Genomic DNA, 27035 nt, shown 5'->3' with positions numbered 1-27035 from the left:
CACTCATTTTTCAAAGAATATCCCGAGAAGACTAATTTTAAAGCTATTACTCATATCTACTTGCTTTTTATCAATTTTGCCATCCATAGGTGCCATATAGCAAAAAAACGGCACTTTTGGTGCCACTTCTTAAGTTGAAGAGTTGGGAAGCATAAAACGGTACCATTGCAATAATTATGGTCCAAAGCCCTTAACTGGAGGTTTATAAGAACCCCTCACATATACTCCCCCTCCAGACCCTCTTAGTAAAATTCATAAATCACGTACTTGTCTTAATAGTAAAATATTATTGCGAAGACAAATTAACTAAAACTAAAAACTTTTCAACTAAAAATATACCGAAAATTTAGCTTGATTGATCAACAGTTTTGAATTAAACCATGAAACTTCAACCTGCGATGAAGCCTATGTGCTAGTTCTAATGGCGGTAATTGAGGGGAAGGGACGTCCTTGCCACCTTATTTTTTGCCCCTGTCTAGGTTTTGAAAAACACCTTTTGTTGGTTATTTCATTGAAAAAGGCACTTTTTCCATTTAAAAAAATAGGGAAAAAAAAAGGAGTTATCCTTTTAATTATCTCCCATATCAGTGTTGCCTGTTATTTCTCGTCTTGTTGAAAAATATATTAGCGTCCGGTTAATCATTTTTAGAGAAGTTTAGTTTGTTATATAGTAATCAGTTTGATTTTTGAATCAAACAGTTCGTGGTAACGAACTGTAAGTAAGGAGCGACCCGGCTCAATGGTAACCGAAACTCTAGAAAATGGTATTTTGATACAAATAGATACATCAAAATAATCAGATTTTAATGCTGATTTCAAATATATAAATTTCATCAAGTTTAATCTTACCTATCAAAAGTTAGGCGCCTGAGAATATTTGGCTGAGTTTCGAAAAAAGGGGGAAAGACCCCCTAAAAATTATATAACCGTAATAAAAATCACACCATCATATTCTGCGTATCAGAAAACCCTACTGTATAGGTTTCAAGCTCCTATCTACAAAAATGTGGAATTTTGCATTTTTTGCCAGAAGAAAGATCACGTGTTAATTTGTTTTGTTTTTTTTTCCTAGGGGTGATCGTAACGACCCAGTGGTCCTAGAATATCATGGGAGGGTTCATTGAAATGGAAATTAAAAGTTCTTGTGCCCTTTTTAAGTGACCAAAAAAATGGAGGGCAAATAGGCCCCCTCCCACGCTCATTTTTCCCAAAGTCACCCGATCAAAATTTTTAGATAGCCATTTTATTCAGCATGTTCGAAAATATTATAAGTATGTTTTTTAGGATGACTTAATCCCCCAAAGCTCCCGGGGGGAGGGCTGAAAGTTAAGAACTTTACCCAATGTTAACATATAGTATTGGTTATTGGGAAGTATACAGACGTTTTCAAGGGAGATTTTTCCTGGTAGCGAGGGGGGGGGTCGGTGGTTATGTGGGAGGATCTTTACATGAAGGAAGTTTTCATGGGGGAAGGGACATTGCTATGAAGGGGACGCCGGACTTCCCAGCATTATTTAAAAAAAGATCAGAAATTTAATATAAAAAAAACAAGATTTTCAACTACAACAGCAGCAACATCAAAACTTTAAACGAACAGAAAATATTACATATATGATTGGGTTCACCCCCTAGTCAATACCTCGCTCTTTAAGCCAAAGATTTTTTAGTACTTTCATAAGAGCTATTTATTCTAATTAACGGCCTTTGTGATTAAGCGGTCACTTTTAAAGAATTGGAACAAAATTCGAACTTTTGCTTAATGAGCGAGGTATTGACTAGGGGGCGAACCCCCTAATATACGTATTAATAATATATGATTATAGAAGTTCGTTACGTAAGCTAATTCGTAAGTTACGTATATTTATTACTAATAAAAACGTTCGTAAATAAAATTAAACAAGTTTCGAGAAAGCCATTTAACTAAATAAAAGTAAATTAATATGAAAATTTTGTTGTAATTATTCATGTACGGTGAGCCAAGATCCAAACCTGCATTTACTCAAAAACGTTCAAAAATTAAATAAAAAAAACAAGTTTTTTTAAGTGAAAGTAAGGAGCGACATTAAAACTTAAAATGAACAGAAATTATTCCGTATATGAAAAGGGCTGTCCCCTCCTCAACGCCAGGCTCTTTACGCTAAAGTCTGACTTTCTCACAACTCTATTTTTTTTTCAAACAATGAAAAACTTTACAGCCCCTTTCATATACAGAATAATTTTTGTTCGTTTTAAGTTTTAATGTCGCTCCTTACTTTCAGTTAAACAAAAAACCTGTTTTTTTATTTAATGAATAAAAGAACAGATGATGTATTGATACTTCTAACTAGTGCAATTTACGCAGCTTTAGATAACAACTATAAGGTTAGTTCTGTGTATTTAGATTTAATGAAAACTTAGACACAGTTGACTGAGGCCTACACTTCAAAAAATGTTGGACGTATAAGATCTATGGTAAAGCTCTAATTTATAAAAAAAATATAAACGTTTTTACTTTTATAAATTTTTAAATATCAGTATATGTAGGCTATATTAAACTGACAATGCAAATTCATTTGTATTTTTTTAGTAAAAGTGCAAATTTTGTTCTGGCCAAGGCATAGGGGTTTTACGCCCAACTTATGTTAATTTCTGCTTGTATTGAGTTTGACTCGGTTATTTATTGTAATTTCTGTTCGTTTTTGGTTTTCATTTATTTATCGATGCTGATTTGTGGTAGTTTCACGCTTGGTAGATTATTTGATTTTTGCTCATGTTGTGTGTAATGGAGTTCTTTACTATTCTTTGAAAAACTTATTTTGTGGAAAAAGTTTTTTTAATTAATTTCTGTTCGTTTTATATTGACATAGTCTTTTCAGGGAAAAAGAAAATAACAATTTAAATATTTTCATTTTTTAAGACTTTATAGTTTGGCCTTCTATTTGTATGCTGGAGAAAAATTTTCAGTAATTTTTAACACCATACACCCTTTTAAAAATCTGGACACAAATAGTACTGTTTAATTTAGTTTCATACCTCCTCTAGTTGACCTGAAATGGAAAACTTGATACCATTCGTACAAAAATCTGTTTACTTTCTTTGATAGCATGGATACAATTACGCTATTTTGATTTGGTTAAATTTTAAGAGCAGAAGTAGCCCCAAAAGTTTGAACATAATACCCTCAGTCGTTCTTGGTATAATACTGAGACGCCTTATTTGGAATTAGAAATATCACAGTGCATTTTGATTTAATCTTAAGGCAACATTTAGTTTTTAAAAATAATGGAAAAATGGGAGGGTGGGCATGGGAGGGTGGGAGTGGAAGGGGGATTAGTTGCCCTCCAATCACTTTCGACAATTAAAAAGGGCATCAGCCCTTTCTATTTTCAATCGAATGAGCCCCATTCGAAGTTCCCACGACAACTCCTTCGATACGGAGTGCCCTGATCTAAACAACAACAACAACAAAAAATATCACTAATCAATTTCGACTATTAAAAAGGGTACTAGCCGTTTGCATTTCAAAGCGAATGAGCCCTTTTTCAAGTTTCTACGACAAAGATTTCAATAAAAACCTTATATGCCCCCAGAGCATAAGTTATAACCCTTGCCCTGAGGTTTGTGGGGGAGTGTCCTCCTCAAAAACATACTTTCTATCTGGAAATCAACTACGCGCAACAAAATGGCTATCTCAAATTTTTTATTGGATGTGTTTGGAGTAATGATGGGTGTTGGGGGGGGGGCTAGTTGCCCTCCAAGCACTTTCGACTATTAAAAAGGGCACTAGCCCTTTGAATTTCCAATCGAATGAGCTTTTTTTGAAGTTTCTAGGACAACGCTTTCTATAAAAACCTTATATGCCCCAAGGGCATAACTTAAAACCCTTGCCTAGGGCTGTGGGGGAGTATCCTCCTCAAAAACATATTTTCTATCTGGAAATCAACTACGCTGAACAAAATGGCTATCTCAAAATTTTGATTGGATGTGTTTGGGGGAATGATGGGCGTGGGGGGGGGGCTAGTTGCCCACCAATCACTTTCGACAATTAAAAAGGGCACTAGGTCTTTGAATTTCCAATCGAATGAGCTTTTTTTGAAGTTTCTAAAACAATGCCTTCTATAAAAACCTTATTTTCCCACAGGGAATAACTTACAACCCGTACCCTGAAGGTTGTGGGGGAGTGACCTCCTCAAAAACCCATATTCTATCTGGAAATCAACGACGCTGAACAAAATGGCTATCTCAAAATTCTGATTGGATGTGTTTGGGGAAATGATAGGCGAGGGGGGCTAGTTGCCCTCCAATCACTTTCGACTATTAAAAAGGGCACTAGCTCTTTGAATTTCCAATCAAATGAGCCCCGTTTGAAGGTTCTGCGACAACACCTTCTTTAAAAACCTTATATACCCCCAGGGCATAACTAAATCCTTGCCCTGAGGGATGTGGCGGAGTGTCCTCCTCAAAAACATATTTTATATCTGGAAATCAACTACGCTTAACCAAATGGCTATCTTAAAATTTTAATGGGATTTGTTTGGGTGAATGATGGGCGTGGGGGGGAGGGCTAGTTGCCCTCCAGTCACTTTTGACTATTAAAAAGTGAACTAGATCTTTGAATTTCCAATCAAATGAACCCCTTTTGAAGTTTATACGACAATACCTCCTATAAGAACCTTATATTTCCCCAGGGGATAAATTACAATCCTTGCTCTGAAGGTTGTGGGGGAGTGTCCTCCTCAAAACATATTTCTATCGGGAAAACAACTACGCTGAACAAAATAGCTATCTCAAAATTTTTATTGGATGTGTTTGGGGGAATTATGGGCATGAGGGGGGGGGGGCTAGTTGCCCTCCAATCACTTTCGACTATTAAAAAGTGCAGTAGCTCTTTGAATTTCCAATCAAATGAGCCCCTTTTGAAGTTTCTACAACAACGCCATCTATAAAAGCCTTATATAACCCCAGGGCTTAAATCAAAACCCTTGCCCTGAGGGTTGTGGGGGAGTGTCCTCATCAAAAGCATATTTTATATCTGAAAATTAATTACGCTTAACAAAATGGTTATCTCAGAATTTTGATTGGATGTGTTTGGGGGAATGATGGGCGTTGGGTGGGGGGGGGGCTAGTTGCCCTCCAATCACTTTCGACTATTAAAAGGGCACTAGCCCTTTGAATTTCCAATCAAATGAACCTGTTTTTAAGTTTTTACGACAACGCCTTCCATAAAAACCTTATATGCCCCCAGGCCATAACTTAAAGCCCTTGCCCTGAGGGTTGTGGGGGAGTTTCCTCCTCAAAATATATTTCTATCTGGAAAACAAATACGCTGAACAAAATGGCTATCTCCAACTTTTGATTGGATGTGTTTGAGGGAATGAGGGGCGTGGGGGGGCTAGTTGCCCTCCAATCACTTTCGACTATTAAAATGGGCAGTCGTCACTTCAATGTCCAATCGAATGCGTCTTTTTCCAAGTTTCTGCGGTAACTCCTTCGATGCAAAGTGTCCGAGTGTGGAGAAAAAAAACACATTGTGCCAACATCGTTCTTTACTTAGGCAGCGCTAGCGCGCTGCCTATGATATTCAGGAAATTACAACACGATGCGGAGCACAGTTTATATAATTATCCAGTATGATCATTCCCTATCTCACCCATTATAAGAACCCGGACCGGGGTGCGAGTGCTCCGGAGAAAGTTTTTGCAGATAGAAACATAAGCGGAATCAGATCTTTTCACGGGTAGACAAGTCAGACGCGAAACAATCGGAAACAAGTGGAAACCCGCTATTACGAATAATACAATTTGTAACCATTTCTCATTGATAGACGCAAACACACTGACCCATAACTGCACGAGGAAGTGGGAGGAGCTTTTAGTTCGTACCGAGAACGAAGACCAGAAATGATCTGCGATAAGCTTACTGGATAATTATATAAACTGTGATGCGGAGGCACTAGGCGATTGGAGACAATGAGTATTTGAGGAACGAGCCTCTACCCCATGTGGGCGGGTCTGCCCCACTACAAAGACAAAATGAAACTTTAAAGCGTGTTTCTTCCTGTAAGTACCCGATAACTTATATCGATCTAATCCTGTTAGTTTATCCTTTTCTATTGCAACAGCGTATGTAATTTACAACCCCTTGGAGGAATTTTACTAATCGGGTAGGCCGCTAAATCGAGTTTGCATTTTTTTTTGGGGGGGGGGGACTACAATACATTTCTCTCTTTCTCATATTTGACATATCAATGTAAAAAAAAAAAAAAAAAAAAAAAAAACTAATGACGATAGTAGAAGACTATACGAGAAATAACAGGTAAAAACATTGTAGTAAGAAGATTGCAATTGCTAAAAAAAAAGTACGATGGGCCATGAATTTTCGACGCTAGAAATACCAGATGTTTGATGTTGCTATTAATTTCTAGAATTTCGTGATACTGAGAGTTAGTTGAGAAGGACGTTTGAAACGCGCTTTGAGCGTGCTAAATCATTTTTAAGGAAGACAGGCAACCGTTATTCGCTAAGGCTCTACGGGTACCCAATTCAAATCCAAACGGATTCAGTCGTGATTAAAAAAAAAGAAGAAAAGAAGAAAAGTTTCCATTTGAATCAATTTCATCTGAAGATGACAAAATGAATTTTGAGCCATAGCTCACAACGTTTAAATTTATTCAACTCAATTGTAACTTTATTGCATCGTTTGCATCAGAAAGAATATGGAGTCGTCGCAAAACAATGAGGCAGGTACCCTTGTATGGACCGGCAGGACAGCCTTTACCCCTCTCCGATAAATTTTATTCCAATTTCTGGTTCTCACATAACATATCCTATAATAGGATGGAAAGGGTAACAAATATACTTGCTATTTTATACATTTAACGATTCTCTAGCCTTTAGTAGGTTCGAGGAGACGCCAGTTTCACCCTTATTCGTGGTAATTTCTGTTTGTTTTAGGTATAATTTTTTTTATCCATAATAATAATATACATTATTTTTCAGTTTGACTTGATTACTTCTTTTGCTTTCGGTCCATTGTTCTTTACTTCTCCTTGAAAAAAGTTTTCCTTTGAAACACATCCCAAATATCATTCCTAATTTCTGGTCGTTTTGTTTTCTATTTCCTCTTTGCTTTTGATGGAAAAACATTGTTTTTTGTTTAATTTCACACCTTAAAATAATTAATTACACCAAACAGTAAATTAGGCACCTCGGGGACTCAAAATAGTTTCCTGTATTATATACTAATTTGAAACTTGATGACTCAAAAACCCTCAGCCCGGAAAGTGTGTGGATATGTACATATATTTATATATTTTTAAGGGGAGGCAAATTTTTCTCATTGCCTGAAAAATACGACATCTTTTCCTTAAAAATTATTCTAGCCTATCCACACAAACCCATATAAACAGCCGGCACAAATTATCATTGCCTTGGTAAAGACGCATATGCCTTCAATGTTTTATTTTTAATTTGCTTATTATTTTCCCCGGCCACTTCATGCAGAGTAGGGGTGAATCGAGAAACTTGGGAGGGAGCTTATGTTCACTGGGGAAACAGGAATACACAATTTTTGGGGATGAGGTGGGTTTTAGGGGGCGGCAAAATGAGTAATTACTATTGTCCCAAATCAGTTTCAAACTTACAGCAGTAAGTCCTTTGACCAAGAAATAACCCAAGAAATGACCAAGAAATATGGAAATAACCAAAAATATCTAAAAACTGTTCTTCAGAACGGCTAAACTGAAAGCGCTTGGCCAAAAGAAGCCTAATGTACAACCAAAGTTTAGTTTGAGGAGATGTACCCCAACGACTGGTGTCAAAAAAGGGACAAAATACGTTATTAGTCGAAGATGGGACCTGAAAAAGGTCGAAGAATTAATTTTTCACGATTGAATTTAAACACAATCAAGAATCACTGCCTAAGCAAAGGCGACTAAACAATTTGTTTAGGATGGCAAGGGCATTCAAGGCCAGGAACACTGTATACAAATAATAATATTATATTTATATACAGGGGCCTGGAAATAAGGAAAACTTTGGTTTCCCTGATCAGTTGGCAGCTTGAGCCGTAAGTCGATGGGCCAATGAGACCCTAATATAAAGTAATAGTTAGAGGGCACAAACCCTAAAAAGCACGAAAATCTTTTTTTCAGAGCGGCTCAAACTTCAAATTCTTAAGTCCTTGGATGAAGACGACCTCAACGCTAAAGACAAAAGCGAAACAAAATACTGGTTCCCCAGAAAAAGGTCCAATAAAGAGCCATAGTTCAAACTTCCCCCAGAAAAAGGGCCAATATACAGTCAGGGTTCAAATTTCCCCTAGAAAAATATTGGAAAACAAAATTCCCCATATTTCAAACTTGAAACAAGACGGAATTACTCTGAATGAAAAGTTTTTTTTATTTTGAACAACGTGTTTTATTTCTTATAACATCAACGACAAAGTAACATCAAGAGGCTAAGTGAAGTTTCAAGATAAGATTACCGCTCTCCCCCCTATCTTCTCAAAACCTCAACAAGGCTCAAGTGTCGTTAGAGCTTGATTAAAAACGACATATATTTTGAACGGTGTAGTTTTTATTTGTTAAAACACCAACACCCAAAAATCACAATGATAATCGAGATTCCAGAAAAAAAAATTCTCAGAATAAATTACGTTTGTGATTTCAATTTAATTTTACCATTTTAAAAGGACGCTTTTTTGTCGGACCTTAGACCTTAGATCCACCTGTGCCTCCAGAGGCACCCAGGGCATCAAGAAGGAGCCGCCAATCTTCCCGCCGGTTTGCTGCTGCAAGTATGTCCTCCCACTGAGGTTGGATTGATGTGTGCAGGTTACGGAGATCTGTCTAGTACGTTCGACGCAGGGTGTTTCTGGGTCTGTCCCTGCGGCATGGACCCGATGGCTGCCAATGGAGCGCTGCATTTGGTAGTCGGAGATTGTCCATACGTAGTACATGGCCGAGGTATCTCCATCGGCTGACTCTTATAATATGTGTCACAAGAGGCTGGCCAGTCTTGTCACGGATGGATTTGTTTGTTATTCTCTGCTGCCAACGGATGTTGAAAATTCTTCTGAGACATGTGTTTTCGAAAGCAAGTATTCTTAGCTCTTATTCCTGGTTCAGGTGCCAGGTTTCGACAGCGTAAAGCAGCACTGGCATAACATTGCTATTGAAGAGTCGTAACTTTAGCCGTATAGAGAAGCTTTGGGACCGCCACACTTTCCGTAATCTATTGAAGGCCCCATTAGCTTTGCCGATTCTTGTCAGCACTTCTTTTGTGGTCGATCCGGTACTTTCTATTATGCTTCCCAAGTATTTGAAATGGACAACTTGCTCTATGTGTTGGTCTCTGCAAGTGATGCTCAGGGATGAATCTGTGGTAGCCATGCATTTTGTTGTCTCATTATTTATTTTTAGGCTGAAATGGCCGCCTCTCTCCCTCACTTTGTCAAGGAGTTCTTGGAGTCTTTGCTTGCATGATTCTAGGATGGCAATGTTGTCAGCGAAGTTTACATCACTGAGGCGTGTTTCTGGATTTAGCTGGATTCCGTCTGTGCTTGTACTTCGCAGTATGTAATCAATGGCAATTACGAAAAGTAGCGGTGACAAGACGCAACCTGGCTTAACTCCTGACAGAATACAGAAGAAACGAGTTTGACTATCTGGTATCTTTAATCTTCACTCGCTATCTTCATAAAACATAACAATCAATGAAATTTTATATTCAAGGATTCCGTAATGCAGCAGGATTTTCCACAGAATTTGGCGGTCTACTGAGTCAAATGACTTTTCAAAATCGATTAAAATCATATAGATTTTAGAGCGCCATTCTCTGCTTTCTTCCGTCAGTAGCCGTAGAGTAAATATCAATTCTGCACATGAACGGTTCGGTCTGAATCCATGTTGCTCGTCGCGAAGGTGTCTGTCGAGCTGCGAGCTGCGAGCTGATTCTCTGCAGTAAAATGTGCGTCAGCAATTTGCTAGGTATGGAAAGCATGCAGATTCCTCGCCAGTTGCCTGGGAAGGACGTATCGCCTTTCTTAAAGATCCTCACAAGAGTGCTGCGTTTCCAATCCGAAGGTACTTTGGCGGTCGTCCAGATTACTGCGAACAACGCTGTCCAGAACTGGATGCAGGTCATAACAGTCGCTTTGATCATTTCCGCGGATATCCTGTTTTCGCCAGGCGACTTCCCATTTTTCAGCTTCTTTGCTGCTGCTATAATTTCAGTGAATGACGGCAGATTCGCGCTCATATCTCGGGAAAATAGTGTTGTTGCTGGTATCTCTGGGGGATCCTCTGGTGGAGTTCTATTGAACAGCTTCTCGAAGTGGCGGACCCAAACCTCGTTTACGTCAGACTGCTGTGTTTGCAGTATGCCTGCGGGGTCTGTTACTGGTCTATGTTGAATAGAGGATTTCTTTCAAGTTATCTCATTAGTGATTTTATAGACAGTTCTTGAATCACCTCTCTCCGCCGCCTCTTCTGCCTGCGCTGCTTTTCGCTCCAGCAGGTTTCTCTGGTCTTTTCTGGCACTCTTCTTTACCTCTTTATCCGCGGCTCTGTATTCATCGTTTCTGAGGGTCTGTTGGTCGGGGGTTTGTCTTTGGATAAGTAATGCTTTTATTTTTTTCCTTTTCTCAATGAGTTCCCATGTTTGGTCAGATAGCCACTGGTCTTTTGGGCTCTTGCGGTACCCAATGGTGGCTTTCGCGGCATTGTGAAAGCACAACTTTATTCTTTCCCAGTATTGATTGCTATCAGCATCATCTAGTAAAGACAAGGCTTCAAATCTATTCCGCATCTCTAGTTTAAAGGCTTGGTTGAATTCTCTCAACCTCAGTTTCTCCGAGTCAAAGACTGGGTTTAAGGGAGCCGTATTTACTTTTCTATTTCTTTTCAATTTGAGGCGGATTTTTGCTGCCATCAGATTATGATCTGAGCCAACGTCAGCTCTTCTATATCCCCTTATATCAAGTAGGCTTGATCTCCACTTCCTGCTCCAAAGACAATGGTCAATCTGATTTCGGGTATGGCCATCGGGAGATATCCAAGAATATTTGTGTACATCCCGATGAGAAAATAGGGTACCTCCGATTACTAGGTCGTTAAGGAGCGCGAAGTCGATAAGTAGTTCTCCGTTTTTGTTTCGCTGGCCCAGGCCATGCTCTCCGAGAACCTCAGGGGAAAACGATCGGTCGTTCCCTACTTTCGCGTTAAAGTCTCCTAGAAAACATGCCATGTCATGCCGTGGTATGTCGTGAACCGTTCCTTTTCATTCTATTCCATTCAAACACATAAACAATTGATACCTAAATATAAGTTTTAAAGTGAACAATGGTAATTTCTGCAATCTGCAATGGTAATGAAGCAATCTATCTCGTTTACTAGAACAATATTCGGAGTTAACGCATCAATAATTGATTTAACAATTGTTTTCTATACATTTGAAAGAAATATGTTTAGAGGAAGAAATTATGGATAAAAAATTAGAGCATATCTGACAACTAAACTAGATTGGTAGTTTAAATCTACTGATATTCATTCCTGCGTCTCTCAGCAATTTCTCCTCGTTTGAGTCTTCAACATGGCTCTTTACTTTTCAATGATTTTTCTTTTGGATTTTTTAAAATTAATATACGTAGATAGGAGTTATTTCGGAGATTCTTGCGTGTCAAAATATAAGCATAACGGTTTTTCGTACCCCCAAGGGAATTTAGAAATCGGCCCTAAAAATACTCTTTTCTTTAAAATATACAAAAAATACAGCCTCTTTTCTTCTGAGACTGTCTAAGAACGAATTCAAATGAACTACATTTATAGCCCAATAGCTAGCATGTGATTTACTACTAGGACCCACACATGGGCACCCATATGGGGGCAAAGGGGGCTCCAGCCCCCCCCTCCCCTGGCTGAATGATGTTGCCTTATATTTTTAACTTTTGTTTTGAGATTCCTATTATACAGCATTGGAAGTGCCAATTAGACCAGGTAAGCCCCCCCCCTTAAATTCGGCTAAAGGACACCCATGGACCCACACTTATAGGAACAGACACGGATACATTTTTCCTTGTTATCTCCACCTAAATAAAGCTTAGGGGTACGAATACAAGATTAATACAAGATAAGACGGAGATCGCGATTGTTTGTTCAATAAAGCAGTATTGGATTGAAATGTCTGAGCGAAGAATCCCATAAATATGCTTTGTCAGATTTGAGCACATGTTACATAATTACAAAGGGGCAACAGAAGATTTCAACTAAAAATCCAACAAATTTCGCCAAATAAATATAAACTTAGAAATTTGAAATAAATAGTGACTTGTTTCCCATTAGTTTTTTTCCCTGCTCTCTATATACAGAACAGATGATCTTAGAAAGTTAGGAGAGGACCAGTACAATCGCAAATTCTCCGAATGAGTTCCCTTTTAATTGACTAATTCAATCAAAGAGCATACAACCGCCGTTTCCTTAACTTCTCTATATGTCTAACATATAGAACTGTTTCATCTCCTTCAACTTACGATCATCCAGGGATCATATAGCAAGATCATTAAACGTTAACCACTTAAAAGTCATAAAGATTGCAATACACCAGTCCAGAATCATAAAGGCCATTCAGAACATGAAAGTATTAATACCAAGAATTAGCTAGCGCCAATTTGAGCCAATCAGAATCTTTCATAGAGCCGTTATGCCAATCAGAAAATTCTATGAGAAATCTGATTTAGCTAAAGTTAGAGCTAGCTTAAGTTTTAATAATAGTAAAAATTGTGTTGTCATTGGGCCTTAAGCATGCAAAATATTTGTATTGATGTCGCTAATTGCAAATAAAAGGCTAAACTGCAATATGAACGTCCCAAACGAGACATAATATATATCATACACATTTCACCAATGGCTTTCAATTTCTACAACAATCTGATTACAAATTTGAGGCTAATATTTCACCAAATAAGAACATAAGAAAAAACAGCAAGTAGATACGTCACAAGTGGCGTTTAAATTCCATTAAAGTTGGCATTTAAGGCCTTTGAGGATACTAATCACAGTCTGCCAGCTGGCCTGAACTTAGTAATGAGCGATTTGTTTCGGTCTTTTCATATAAAATGGCTGTTGATGGTTCTATTAGGTGACTAATAGAACCTAAACTAGGTGACTAAACTAAGAAAATGCATTTAGACGGTTAAAACTGAAACTGACAGACATTACTTGTATTACTCGTTAGTTGTGCCCCACGGATTACAGATGCTGCAGCACTTCACAAGCCCTTCGCACCAGACATTTTGGTTCCTATAAATTTAAGATCTGCATAAGTTTAATTTATATTCATGTCAAGCTTTATGTGTAATTTTTTTGTTTACATACAATTTTTATCTACTTATTTAATCCAGTCATAATCACCTTTCTGCAAAAACCATCACCTTTGAACCCTATCTAGAGTTTTAACGAAACACACACAATATTTAAGTTACAAAATAATGGTTTAGATCCTACTTAATCCAATACCATGATTAAAATGATTGCTCTTTTATTTTTTTCAAAGAGTTCAGTGTTTTGACGATTTTTTTCAAAATTCATCACCATATAAATTCCCCAATATATACCAATGTTTATTATGGCTAGTATTTTTAGGTTATATTGAGCGTTGCTAGGATCCAGGACTGTATCTAGGATTTTGTTCAGGGGCATGGGTTACCAAAGAGTTTTTGTTCAAGATGAGCCAACCAAAATCTTTTTTGTTCGGAGGGGAGGGATTAAGGGTGCATTTACCTGTATTTTTAAGATCAGTTTACGACGCGGAGAAATATTTCGGATGTGTGGGGGGGGGGGTAAAGACCCAATACCACCCCCCCTCTGGATACGTCCATGCTTCAACAATCTACACTTACCGCGTTAATATCAGCGTGTATTTGTCGAAGTTCTTCAACATGAGCCATTTTTTCCATGAGTAATTGTTCAAGCTCAGTTTTGAATTCACCAATGGCCCGATTCTCAGCATCAACATGATTCAATTCGCTCAAAAGTTTTTGCTTTATTTTCTCCAAAGCAACTGTTCTTTGTCTGCAAAAAAATGACAATAATAAATGACTAGACATACAATGTCGGCAAAAATTTTGTTGAAACTAAGTCACTAAAAACTAGTTTAATAAATCTTGGTAAAAGTTAATTCACAACGGTTTTAATAAAAATGTTTCATTGTTATTAGTATTTAGCAAACAGCTTTGTGACTCTTTTTTTACGCATTGTTTTCAGTCCAAATCATAATGCCTGTTCATGCAAAAAAAGTAATCAAAAAATCTGGAAGTTACAAAAATAATTTGTTTCGAAGAAGGATAGATAAAAAAGATCTATTGACTTAATTGATTTTACCAATCCACATAGTAAGATGCAGGGAGAGGGGAATACGAAAAGACATAGACAAAATAAATTAAATGTAAAAAAAAAATACGGCAAATGCATTGTTAAATCAGAAGGACGGGGGGATACGACCCCGTAAATCCATATAAGGAAAAACAATCATAGGCGGTGAGATTAACCCAACCGGTTTTTGCACGAAATACGATGTTCTTATTTTGAAAGGCAGCTGTTTTCGGGAAGGAAGCCCCGTTTTGAGCAAAAAATAGTCAGTACACCACGCGTTCAATTCTTAATTGTATTATTTGAAAAAAACTACGTTTTCTAAAGAGTTAAAGAGGCTGAGTTACAAGGTCGAACCTTAAAACGTACAGGGATTATGAGGCACAGTTGGGGGGCTGCCGCCCCCAAACCCCCGCTTTCGCAGCCTTTAAATAAAAAAAGTTTTTTAAACTGAAAGTAAGGAGCGACATTAAATCTTAAAACGAACAGAAATTATTCCGTATATGAAAGGGGCTGGTGCCCTCCTCAACGCCTCGCTCTTTACGCTAAAGTTTGACTTTCTCACAACTCTTTTTTTAAACAATAAAAACTTTAGCGTAAAGAGCGAGGCGTTGAGGAGGGCACAGCCCCTTTCATATACGGAATAATTTCTGTTCGTTATAAGATTTAATGTCGCTCCTTACTTTCAGTTTAAAAATCTTTTTTTTATTTTATTTAAAGGCTGGGAAAGCGGGGAGTTTGGGGGCGGCAGCCCCCCAACTGTGCCTCCTAATCCCTGTACGTTTTAAGGTTTGACCTTGTAACTCAGCCTCTTTAACTCTTTAGAAAACGTAGTTTTTTTTCGAATAATTTCTGCACGTTTTTGTACAGTTTATTACTTATTATTGCTTGACTAACTGTTAGCTGATCGTGTCAGGAGTTAAAGTTGGAGGCTGCCGCCCCCCAAACCCCCCACTCTTGAACATTCTTGTGTTAAGGCTTTTAATTCCTGAATACTCAAATCACGTCGTACAGGGTGCCTCCTAATCCCTGTACGTTTTAAGGTTCGAACTTGTGACTCAGCCTCTTTAACAGCCCCCCCAACTGTGCCTCCTAATCCCTGTACGTTTTAAGGGTCGACCTTGTAACTCAGCCTCTTTAACTCTTTGGAAAACGTAATTTGTGACTCAGCCTCTTTAACAGCCCCCAACTGTGCCTCCTAATCCCTGTACGTTTTAAGGTTCGACCTTGTAACTCAGCCTCTTTAACTCTTTAGAAAACGTAGTTTTTTTCAAATAATTTCTGCACGTTTTTTGTAGTTTATTACTTATTATTGCTTGACTAACTGTTAGCTGATCGTGTCAGGAGTTAAAGTTGGGGCTGCCGCCCCCAAATCCCCACTCTTGAACATTCTTGTGTTAAGGCTTTTAATTCCTGAATACTCAAATCACGTCGTACAGGGTGCCTCCTAATCCCTGTACGTTTTAAAGTTCGAACTTGTGACTCAGCCTCTTTAACAGCCCCCCCAACTGTGCCTCCTAATCCCTGTACGTTTTAAGGGTCGACCTTGTAACTCAGCCTCTTTAACTCTTTGGAAAACGTAACTTGTGACTCAGCCTCTTTAACAGCCCCCCAACTGTGCCTCCTAATCCCTGTACGTTTTAAGGGTCGACCTTGTAACTCAGCCTCTTTAACTCTTTAGAAAACGTAATTTTTTTCAAATAATTTAAACAGTCAGGAGTATAGACCGCTGTACTAAAGAGACACAATTGTAATTGTTTTTTAGTAAGTGAAATCATTTTTTGACGCAAGCAAACCCCCACAAAACTTGATATTTGGTTTTTGGAAAACAGGGAAGGAGTGATCAGATTGAGCTGAAATTTCGAGGATAAGCTCCCAGGCCCCAGGAAAGCTTATCCTCGATATTTCAGCCCGATCAGACAACGTAAAAGGGGGGGGCTGTGGTGGGAAAATTTAACATGGGCTCTTATAGGAAAACGAGGTTTTTCGTAAATGTAAATTCGGGGGATAATTTTTTCGGTCTGAAAATATCAAAAGGCCCTAACAGGTCGAATTCTGCTTCGAATGAGTCCTCATTCACCCGGATCAGTTGCCAACTGTGGCCTGTAGGCGTGGATAAAAAAAAAAAAAAATATTTTGAACTTGTGGCTATATTTGGTTTTTGGAAAACAGGGAAGGAGTGATTGGATTGAGCTGAAATTTCGAGGATAAGCTCCCGGGCCCTAGGAAAGCGTAACCACTAAATTTCAACCCAATCGGACAACGTTAAAGGGGGGCTGTGGTTGGAGGGTCGAAACTTCCGGCCCATTTTTACCCATGAAGATAAAGTCGGAGGGGGGTGAAATTTTGCACGTTTCTTAGTTTCACCTTGGGCTACAAAATTCGATTGCCTCTGTCTCTCTGCGACCGCTAGGACCGGAAATCGCTTAACATTGTGGTGGGTCACCTCTTTATAGAGGCACAAGTGTGCCTCCTTGACAAGAAAAATCTATTCGAAATATTTCATTCCTTCTCTCCGCAACTAAACATTCGATATCTACATGAACGACTGTTTTAATATGGTTTCTGTGATTTACCTATTAATGGTCTTACCTTTGCCTGTGTGATCAACATAATAAGCAGTATTTTTAGTTATTTGCTTTCTTCTCAAGCACTCAAATTCAAATATTGGGTAACTCGGAACAAACACCGATCTTTACCAGAAGGTTACTATTTTGGCAAATGCGTTCCAACTTTTTTTTTTATATTTCGTCATATAACGACACTGTTAAGCCTATAGCGCTTCTGAAAAATTACAATCTGAAAATATCGTTGAAAACTTGTATATAATAAATAAATAAAAGTAGTAAAAGGTAATGGGTAAACGAAGTTCATTATGACGCAAGAGAAGACGCTCATGGGCATTATACATTTGAAGGATACGCACAGGCAATCATTTTGTTGGGTTTAGGAGAAATTCGTCAGAAGTAATGTTACTGTCAAGAACAAGGTCGCACCCAGAGGAGGGGGGAGTTTGACCTCCCTCCCCCCGAAATGTTTGTCTGACTTGTAAAAACGTAACAAAAATGGACATAAACAAATTTTGTATGCTTTTTTTGAGGTTTTTGTGTAACCCCCCCCCCCCGCCACCGATTTTTTTTTAGTAAAACCCCCTCCGAAAAATAATTTTGGGTATGGCCTTGGCCGAGAATGCCCATGATTCAGCTTAGGGTAGAAAAGGGGAGGAGAAGAGCGTATAAAACATATATTTTATGGAAGTACATTTTCCACAAAGAAACTTCGGGCCAAAATCGAGGAATTTCCTATTCCATATCCTCTGTGCTATGATATGTAATATATACCATGTAAACACTAGGATTTCTGAGGACGTTAAATTCACAAAGACCAAATAGGTACTTACGTGTTATAGTGACCACACCAAAAGAGTTGAGTTAGGTTAATCCTAATGAAATATACCAAAATATGATGAAAATATAATACTTTAGTAACAATATTATGGAAAATACAACCGAGAATTATGGAAAGCAGGTAGCCCAGAACGCATTATATTAAATACCTAACCTAATGACCCCTATATATTATATTAAGTATTTAATAAAATATAACTACAAAGTAGTTTCTCTCGCTCAGGCTAAACCACTGTATATAGATAATAAAATCTATTATTTATATTAATCTTTTATTTATATTAATCTATTATTTATATACTGTGGGCTAAACTGATTATCTCCAAGTGGACACAGAAAACCGGTTTCATTACAGATCAAGAACCAAGTGCGGTCGCAATAACACGTAAGAACCACCAAATGTACACTGAAATATCAACAATATTATTGTTTGTACTGTTGATAATTTTCCCAGACAATATCATTCGGTACTTGTGCATTATATCCTACACACGAAAAAGTCAAGTTTGGTTAATGCTAATGAAATAAAATAGGATGAAAATATAATAGTTTAGAAGCGAATTTGGGCTATATATTTGCCCATTAAGGGTTGGGGGGGGGGGGCGGGTAAAGCAGAGCATATATTAAATGCATAACCTAACCTAACCAAGGTACCTTTTTTCCCCTAAACCACATAAAACAATAGTTTAAACATTGTAAACGGAATGACAAACCACGCTTTGCGATCCATTTATCCATTGCAAATACCCATTTGATATTCATAACAATATTGCTAATTCACGAACCGCTCAAAATAAGGCTATTTTAAAGTTAATTTTGACGTTTCTCGACCACAAATCTAAGCAGCAACATTAACGGTGGGGGAAGGGACAAGTTCATCAGTAGCCTACTCCTCAAAATCGGACAAATCAAGGGAAAATACATATGCTGGGAAAAGTAAAAACTCGTAAAATCGAACAAACCAAACTACTTAATATAGCATCTTCAATTCCCCCATTCCACAATGGTTTTTGATAACAAAAGAAAGCTGTTACCCTTCAAATACGGGTAAATGAAGGGAAAGGATTATAGCTTGTCCAATATTTGACAGATCATCCAAACACAAAAACTTAGGTATCCACATTTAGCTTGTATTACACACATCACCTTCAGAACAAAGTAATTTATTCGCATGAATTCAGACATTCGGGTAATCAAGACGCAGCCAACCTCGACTAGCAACTTGACAGGCAGCAAGTACTGATACTCCTTAGTATCAGTATTGGGCCATACTGTGCAATATCGAAATGTCAATTTAACGTATCAATACTTCGATCACAAAAACATATACGTCATGCCTTTAGATGTTTATGTGATTGAGAAACCCACAAACACTCCATATTGGTCAACTTATTGCATTCGTCTTTAACTGTTCCATATTTTTCAGTAGAATCATTTTCACCAAAGTATAATCACCTACGGAGCAAGTACTGACAAAACTTATTCTTTCGAAACAAAAAAGTGACCCTTTGTCCTCGTCCCCAGAGACTATTCTATATCTATGCAAACCTAGCAACTAAATAGAGTACTTACACTATTAAATAAAACTTTTCCGGTCTCTTGTCGCCTAAATCAGCTCTAGCATGATTTCTTGGCCCGTAGCGAAGTACTTTGGCTCGGAGCGATTAAGTAGTACAGCACTTTGTGTCTAGAGGCGCTGAGGTACGCGGGGTCACTTTTGGAGAGTTTTGTCAGTACTTGTTCCGTAGGTGATTATACTTTGATTTTCACAGACTCTCACTTGATTACCGATTTTATCCTAGCATACAAAAGGTACATCCACTGGGAGGTCCGCCGGGCTCGCCCAGCCCAAAACATAAGTTTAGCCTATATTTTTATGATTTTTCCCGTATTTTCTCAAACCTTTTTTAATTTTCCTATTCTATTGGGGGGGGGGGATGAACTGAGTAATTTCGATCTGATCTCAGAGAATAACCCTCTATCTCCTTGTACTCATACCTTGTAAATTGACTATATAAGTAGGAAAAATGAGATCCACTGAAAATTTCACCGGATAGGCTACACCCAAAGATTACTCCAGAAACCAGAAAAACTCTTAGAAATTTATCATCTCAGATTTTTTATTATGCTGTTGGTCAGCAGTAGTGGCTTTCTCGATGTAAGTTTCGGAACATTTCTTTATGGGTAAGAGAAAGCTGAGCGATCTGATACGGGAGCCGAAGTTAGATAGACTATCAATCAACAAGCGAAGTGAATCATTTTATACAATTCTGAAAAAAAATATACGAGCTTTGCCTCTCACAAAGACTATCTGTCTTGGCTTTACTCTCATTAGCCATGGCTCTCAAGTTTTTCATCACTTCCACCAAGTTGATTTTAAATAAAATTCACCTAATAACCACAGAGAGCAAAATGATTGGAAGTGGACAAAATAAATCCTACAAGGTTTCCTTCAGAGGGACGCCAAAGGCTCAGGTATCACCTGATCCATGTAAGGGATATTTAAAGGTGTCAAGGACTAGAGCTCCAATAAAGCAAAGCAAGGGCCCATGTGCGAGAGACGTGAGTAGAAGGGCCTTATTGACTCCCATTGCTCACCCCTGCTGCCACCTACAACTTTTTTTGCACCCCAAATAAGGGCATAGCCTCCCTAGGGAGAACACGTGGTTAATGGGGTCAATGACCTCTTTTTCCAAGGTCGATTTATTTGATGTTTCTATGTGTAATAACTCCGGAACGAAGATTGCACATGCGCATTGAATTCTAACGGGAAACAATGTTATTGATCTAGGACTCGAGGGGGAAGTGAATTTCCGAGAAATTGATTGCGTAATCGAAGGGGAAGTGGATTTCCGAGAACTTGATTGCGTAATCAAAGTGTGTCAACAACAACAACATCGACCTTGACATTCGCTGAGAGCGTGCACTTACAACAACATCAACCTTGGAACACCTGTGCAATCGACCTCAATTCACCTATCGTGAATCAATAATTCCCTTAGAAACAACAAATTAATTTCCCCTTCTTGACAGATCAATCAATCAATGACATCATCTGTCAGACTTTAAAAATTTCCGCCTAGAAACATTTCTCCAGGAATAGATCCATATCATTAATGTCTTTGCCTCGGGAACAACTCTTTTGGTCGAACTCCAAAGGATATTAATAACCCAAGGCCATGGAAACAATTAGGCAAGAAACATCTTAGCGATGAATTGTTTTAGCGCGCGAGAAGGTTTCCTATTAATTTGAAATGCGTTAGCACAGAGATGCCAATAACAAAGGAACACGCTGAATTTACGTTTAGTGATTATTTGGGCGAAACCGTTTTAGACAGGTTATGGAACTATTTCGGCGAAACAGATAGAGACATTTTAAAAGAAGATTTTTGAAGAGATTTTGGAGGAGGTTTTGAGTGTGGTCGTTATAATACACAAGTTTCATTTGAACAGTGTTGTGAGGTCCTCTAACCCAACCCCAAAGGGTTCCGATCCTCCTACCCCAACCCCGAAAGAAGCCCCCGGTCCTCAAAGCCCCCCAAGCTCCCAAAGGGCCACCGGCGCCCCCAAAAGCCCACCCAGACCCCCAAAGGCCATCCCCAGGCCCCAAATGTCCCCCAGGCCCCCAACTGGCCCCCGGACCCCCAAAGGCCCTCCCTGTGCCCCAAAGGTCCTCCTCCGGTCCCCAAAGGCCCATCGAGCTCCCAAAGGACCAACGGGGTCCCAAAGGCCCTCCACCGCCCCCCAACTGCCCCAAATGCCCTCCCATGGTCCGCAAAGGTCCCCCGGGCTCCCAAAGGGCCCCCGGTGCCCCAAAGGCCATCCACCGGTCCCCCGGCGCCCCCAAGGCCCCCCCCGACCCCCCCAAGCCAACGCCCGACCCCAAAGCCCAACCCAGTAGGGGTTGGTTGTGGTTTAACTTGTCACAGTTACATTTTATTGATTTTTAAAAGTTCATTATGAATTTATTTCCTTGAAATGCAAGAGTTGGAATATTTCAGTAGCGTTCGGTTGTGGTTTACCTTGTCACAGTTACATTTTCTTGATTTTTCAAAGTTCATTTTGAATTTCTTTCATTGAAATGCAAGAGTTGGAATATTTCATTAGAGTTTGGTTGTGGTTTACCTTGTCAAATTTAAATTATCTTGATTTTTCAAAGTTCATTTTGAATTTCTTTAGTTGAAATGCAAGAGTTGGAATATTTCAGTAGTGTTTGGTCGTGGTTTACCTTGTCACACTTACATTTTCTTGATTTTTCAAAGTTCATTTCGAATTTCTTTCGTTGAAATGCAAGAGTTGGAATATTTCACTAGCGTTCGGTTGTGGTTTACCTTGTCAAAGTTACATTTTCTTGATTTTTCAACGCTCATTTTGAATTTCCTTTGTTGAAATGCAAGAGTTGGAATATTTCAGTAGAGTTTGGTTGTGGTTTACCTTGTCACAGTTACATTTTCTTGATTTTTCAAAGATCATTTTGAATTTCCTTTGTTGAAATGAAAGAGTTGGACTATTTCAGTAGTGTTTGGTTGTGGTTTACCTTGTCACAGTTAAATTTTCTTGATTTTTCAAAGTTCATTTTGAATTTCCTTTGTTGAAATGCAAGAGTTGGAATATTTCAGTAGTGTTTGGTTGTGGTTTACCTTGTCACAGTTACATTTTCTTGATTTTCCAAAGTCCATTTGAATTTCTTTTGTTGAAATGCAAGAGTTGGACTATTTCAGTAGCGTTCGGTTGTGGTTTACCTTGTCAAAGTTACATTTTCTTGATTTTTCAAAGTTCGTTTTGAATTTCCTTTGTTGAAATGCAAGAGTTGGAATATTTCAGTAGTGTTTGCTTGTGGTTTACCTTGTCACAGTTACATTTTCTTGATTTTTTCAAAGTTCATTTGAATTTCTTTCATTGAAATGCAAGAGTTGGAATATTTCAGTAGTGTTTGGTTGTGGTTTACCTTGTCACAGTTATATTTTCATGATTTTTCAAATTTCATTTTGAATTTCTTTCGTTGAAATGCAAGAGTTGGAATATTTCAGTAGTGTTTGGTAGTGGTTTACCTTGTCACAGTTACATTTTCTTGATTTTTCAAAGTTGATTTGAATTTCTTTCATTGAAATGCAAGAGTTGGAATATTTCAGTAGTGTTTGCTTGTGGTTTACCTTGTCACAGTTAAATTTTCATGATTATTCAAAGTTCATTTTGAATTTCTTTCATTGAAATGCAAGAGTTGGACTATTTCAGTAGTGTTTGGTCATGGTTTACCTTGTCACAGTTACATTTTCGTGATTTTTCAAAGCTCATTTTGAATTTCTTTCGTTGAAATGCAAGAGTTGGACTATTTCAGTAGTGTTTGGTTTTGGTTTACCTTGTCACAGTTACATTTTCATGATTTTTCAAAGTTGATTTTGAATTTCTTTTGTTGAAATGCAAGAGTTGGACTATTTCAGTAGTGTTTGGTTATGGTTTACCTTGTCACAGTTACATTTTCTTGATTTTTCAAAGATCATTTAGAATTTCTTTCATTGAAATGCAAGAGTTGGAATATTTCAGTAGTGTTTGGTTATGGTTTACCTTGTCACAGTTACATTTTCCTGATTTTTCAAAGTTCATTTCGAATTTATTTCGTTGAAATGCAAGAGTTGGAATATTTCAGTAGTGTTTGTTTTTGGTTTAGATTGTCAAAGTTACATTTTCATGATTTATCAAAGTTCATTTTGAATTTCTTTCTTTGAAATGCAAGAGTTAGACTATTTCAGAAGTGTTTGGTTTTGGATTACCTTGTCAAAGTTACATTTTCTTGATTTTTCAAAGTTCATTTTGAATTTATTTCATTTAAATGCAAGAGTTGGAATATTTCATAAGTGTTTGGTTATGGTTTAAATTGTCAACCTGAAATATAATATATAATTATAATTTAAATAATTATTGATTAAGTTGAATTTCAATTTTTTTTATATGTAACTAGTGGTTGGTTATTGTTTAACTTGTCTCATTTACATTTTATTGATTTTTCAAAGTTCATTTTGAATTTCTTTCGTTGAAATGCAATAGTTGGAATATTTCAGTAGTGTTTGTTAGTGGCTTACCTTGTCATAGGTACATGTTCAGGATTTTTCAAATTTGATTGTGAATTTTTTTCGTTTAAATTCAAGAGCTTGAATATTTCAGAAGTGTTTGGTCGTGGTTTACATTGTCACAGTTAAATTTTCTTGATGTTTCATAGTTCATTTTGAATTTATTTAGTTGTAATGCAAGAGTTGGAATATTTCAGTAGTGTTTGGTTGTGGTTTACCTTGTCACAGTTACATTTTCTTGATTTTTCAAAGTTCATTTTGAATTTCTTTCGTTGAAATGCAAGAGTTGGAATATTTCAGTAGTGTTTGGTTTTGGTTTACCTTGTCAAAGTTACATTTTCTTGATTTTTCAAAGTTAATTTTGAATATATTTATTTGAAAAGAAATAGTTTTAATATTTAATTAGTGTTTGGTTGTGGTTTAACTTGTCACAGTTACATTTTCTTGATTTTTCAAAGTTCTTTTGAATTTCTTTCATTGAAATGCAAGAGTTGGAATATTTCAGAAGTGTTTGGTTGTGGTTTACCTTGTCACAGTTAAATTTTATTGATTTTTCAAAGTTCATTTTGAATTTATTTAATTGAAATGCAATATTTGGAATATTTCAGTAGTGTTTGGTGGTGGTTTACCTTGTCACAGTTACATTTTCTTGATTTTTCAAAGTTCATTGTTAATTTCTTTCGTTGAAATGCAAGAGTTGGACTATTTCAGTAGTGTTTGGTTGTTGTTTACCTTGTCACAGTTACATTTTCATGATTTTTCAAAGATCATTTTGAATTTCTTTCGTTGAAAAGCAAGAGTTGGAATATTTCAGTAGTGTTTGCTTATGGTTTACCTTGTCACAGTTACATTTTCATGATTTTCAAAGTTGATTTTGAATTTCTTTCTTTGAAATGCAAGAGTTGGAATATTTCAGTAGTGTTTGGTTATGGTTTACCTTGTCACAGTTAAATTTTCCTGATTTTTCAAAGCTCATTTTGAATTTCTTTCATTGAAATGCAAGAGTTGGAATATTTCAGTAGTGTTTGGTTATGGTTTAACTTGTCACAGTTACATTTTCTTGATTTTTCAAAGTTCATTTGAATTTCTTTCGTTGAAATGCAAGAGTTGGAATATTTCAGTGGTGTTTGGTTATGGTTTACCTTGTCACAGTTACATTTTCCTGATTTTTCAAAGTTCATTTTGAATTTCTTTCGTTGAAGTGCTAGAGTTTGAATATTTCAATTGTGTTTGGTTGTGGTTTACCTTGTCACAGGTACATTTTCTTGATTTTTCAAAGTTGATTTTGAATTTATTTCGTTGAAATGCAAGAGTTGGAATATTTAAGTAGTGTTTGGTTATGGTTTAACTTGCCACAGTTACATTTTCTTGATTTTTCAAAGATCATTTTGAATTTCTTTCGATGAAATTCTAGAGTAGGAATATTTCAGTAGTGTTTGGTTGTGGATTACCTTGTCACAGTTACATTTTCTTGATTTTTCAAAGTTCATTTTGAATTTCTTTCGTTGAAATGCAAGAGTTGGAATTTTTCAGCAGTGTTTGGTTGTGGTTTACCTTGTCACAGGTACATTTTCATGATTTTTCAAAGTTGATTTTGAATTTCTTTCGTTGAAATGCAAGAGTTGGAATATTTCAGTAGTGTTTGGTTATGGTTTACCTTGTCACAGTTACATTTTCTTGATTTTTCATAGTTCATTTTGAATTTCTTTTGTTGAAATGCAAGAGTTGGAATATTTCAGTAGAGTTCGGTTGTGGTTTAACTTGTCACAGTTACATTTTCTTGATTTTTCAAAGTTCTTTTTGAATTTCTTTTGTTGAAATGCAAGAGTTGGAATATTTCAGTAGTGTTTTGTTGTGTTTTACCTTGTCACAGTTGCATTTTCTTGATTTTTCAAAGTTAATTTTGAATTTCTTTCGTTGAAAAGCAAGAGTTGGAATATTTCAGTAGTGTTTGGCTGTGGTTTACCTTGTCACATTTATATTTTCTTGATTTTTCAAAGTTCATTTGAATTTATTTAATTGAAATGCAAGAGTTGGAATATTTCAGAAGTGTTTGGTTGTGGTTTACCTTGCCACAGTTACATTTTCTTGATTTTTCAAAGTTCATTTTGAATTTATTTCATTGATATGAAATAGTTGGAATATTTCAGTAGTGTTTGGTATTGGTTTACATTGTCACAGTTAAATTTTAATTATTTTTAAAAGATCATTTCGAATTTCTTTCGTTGAAATGCAAGAGTTGGACTATTTCAGTAGTGTTTGGTTGTGGTTTACCGTGTCACAGTTACATTTTCATGATTTTTCAAATATTATTTTGAATTTATTTCGTTTAAAATCAAGATTTGTAATTTTTAATGCGTGTGTGCTTATTTTTTACATTGTACAATGAAATTTTACTTTACAATTCAATTTAATTTTGAAGTTCTATAGTTGAAAAGAAATAGTTTAACTATTTCAGTGGTGTTTTGTCGTGGTTGGAAAGGTCAAGGTTAATACATCTTTATATTTATAATACAAGAATTAATTTATTACTTTGAAATTCAAGAGTTGGAATATTTAAGTGATGTTTGGTTATGGTTTACCTTGTCACAGTTACATTTTCCTGATTTTTCAAAGTTAATTTTGAATTTCTTTCGTTGAAGTGCAAGAGTTGGACTATTTCAGTAGTGTTTGGTTGTGGTTTACCTTGTCACAGTTACATTTTCATGATTTTTCAAAGTTCATTTTGAATTTCTTTACTTGAAAAGCAAGAGTTGGACTATTTCAGTAGTGTTTGGTTGTGGTTTACCTTGTCACAGTTACATTTTCTTGATTTTTCAAAGTTCATTTTGAATTTCTTTCGTTGAAATGCAAGAGTTGGAATATTTCAGTAGCGTTTGGTTGTGGTTTACCTTGTCACAGTTACATTTTCTTGATTTTTCAAAGTTCATTTTGAATTTCTTTCGTTGAAATGCAAGAGCTGGAATATTTCAGTAGTGTATGGTCGTGGTTTACCTTGTCCACAGTTACATTTTCTTGATTCTTCAAAGTTCATTTTGAATTCCTTTCGTTGAAATGCAAGAGTTGGAATATTTCACTAGTGTTTGGTTGTGGTTTACCTTGTCACATTTACATTTTCTTGATTTTTCAAAGTTCATTTTTGATTTTATTTAGTTGAATTGCAATTGTTGGAATATTTCAGTAGTGTTTGCTTATGGTTTACAGCAATACGTAATG

The 27035-nt window shown here is 36.9% G+C and overlaps 1 protein-coding gene across 1 annotated transcript in view; it reads right to left on the bottom strand.

Moving 5' to 3' along the window:
- Positions 1-27035, bottom strand: part of LOC148955526 (zinc finger C4H2 domain-containing protein) — a 264715-nt gene that overhangs the window by 171400 nt on the left and 66280 nt on the right. The window contains exon 2 of the mRNA XM_089108231.1: positions 13876-14047. Coding sequence (XP_088964357.1) covers positions 13876-14047 — 172 coding nt within the window. The remainder of the gene's footprint in view (positions 1-13875; positions 14048-27035) is intronic.

This window comes from Artemia sp. Qi Xiang Cuo, chromosome 2, assembly GCF_049724085.1.
Source record: "Artemia sp. Qi Xiang Cuo chromosome 2, ASM4972408v1, whole genome shotgun sequence".
Taxonomy (NCBI): Eukaryota; Metazoa; Arthropoda; class Branchiopoda; order Anostraca; family Artemiidae; genus Artemia; species Artemia sp. Qi Xiang Cuo.
The sequence above is the reverse complement of the archived record's forward strand: the minus strand, read 5'-3'. Positions and strand labels throughout refer to the sequence as shown.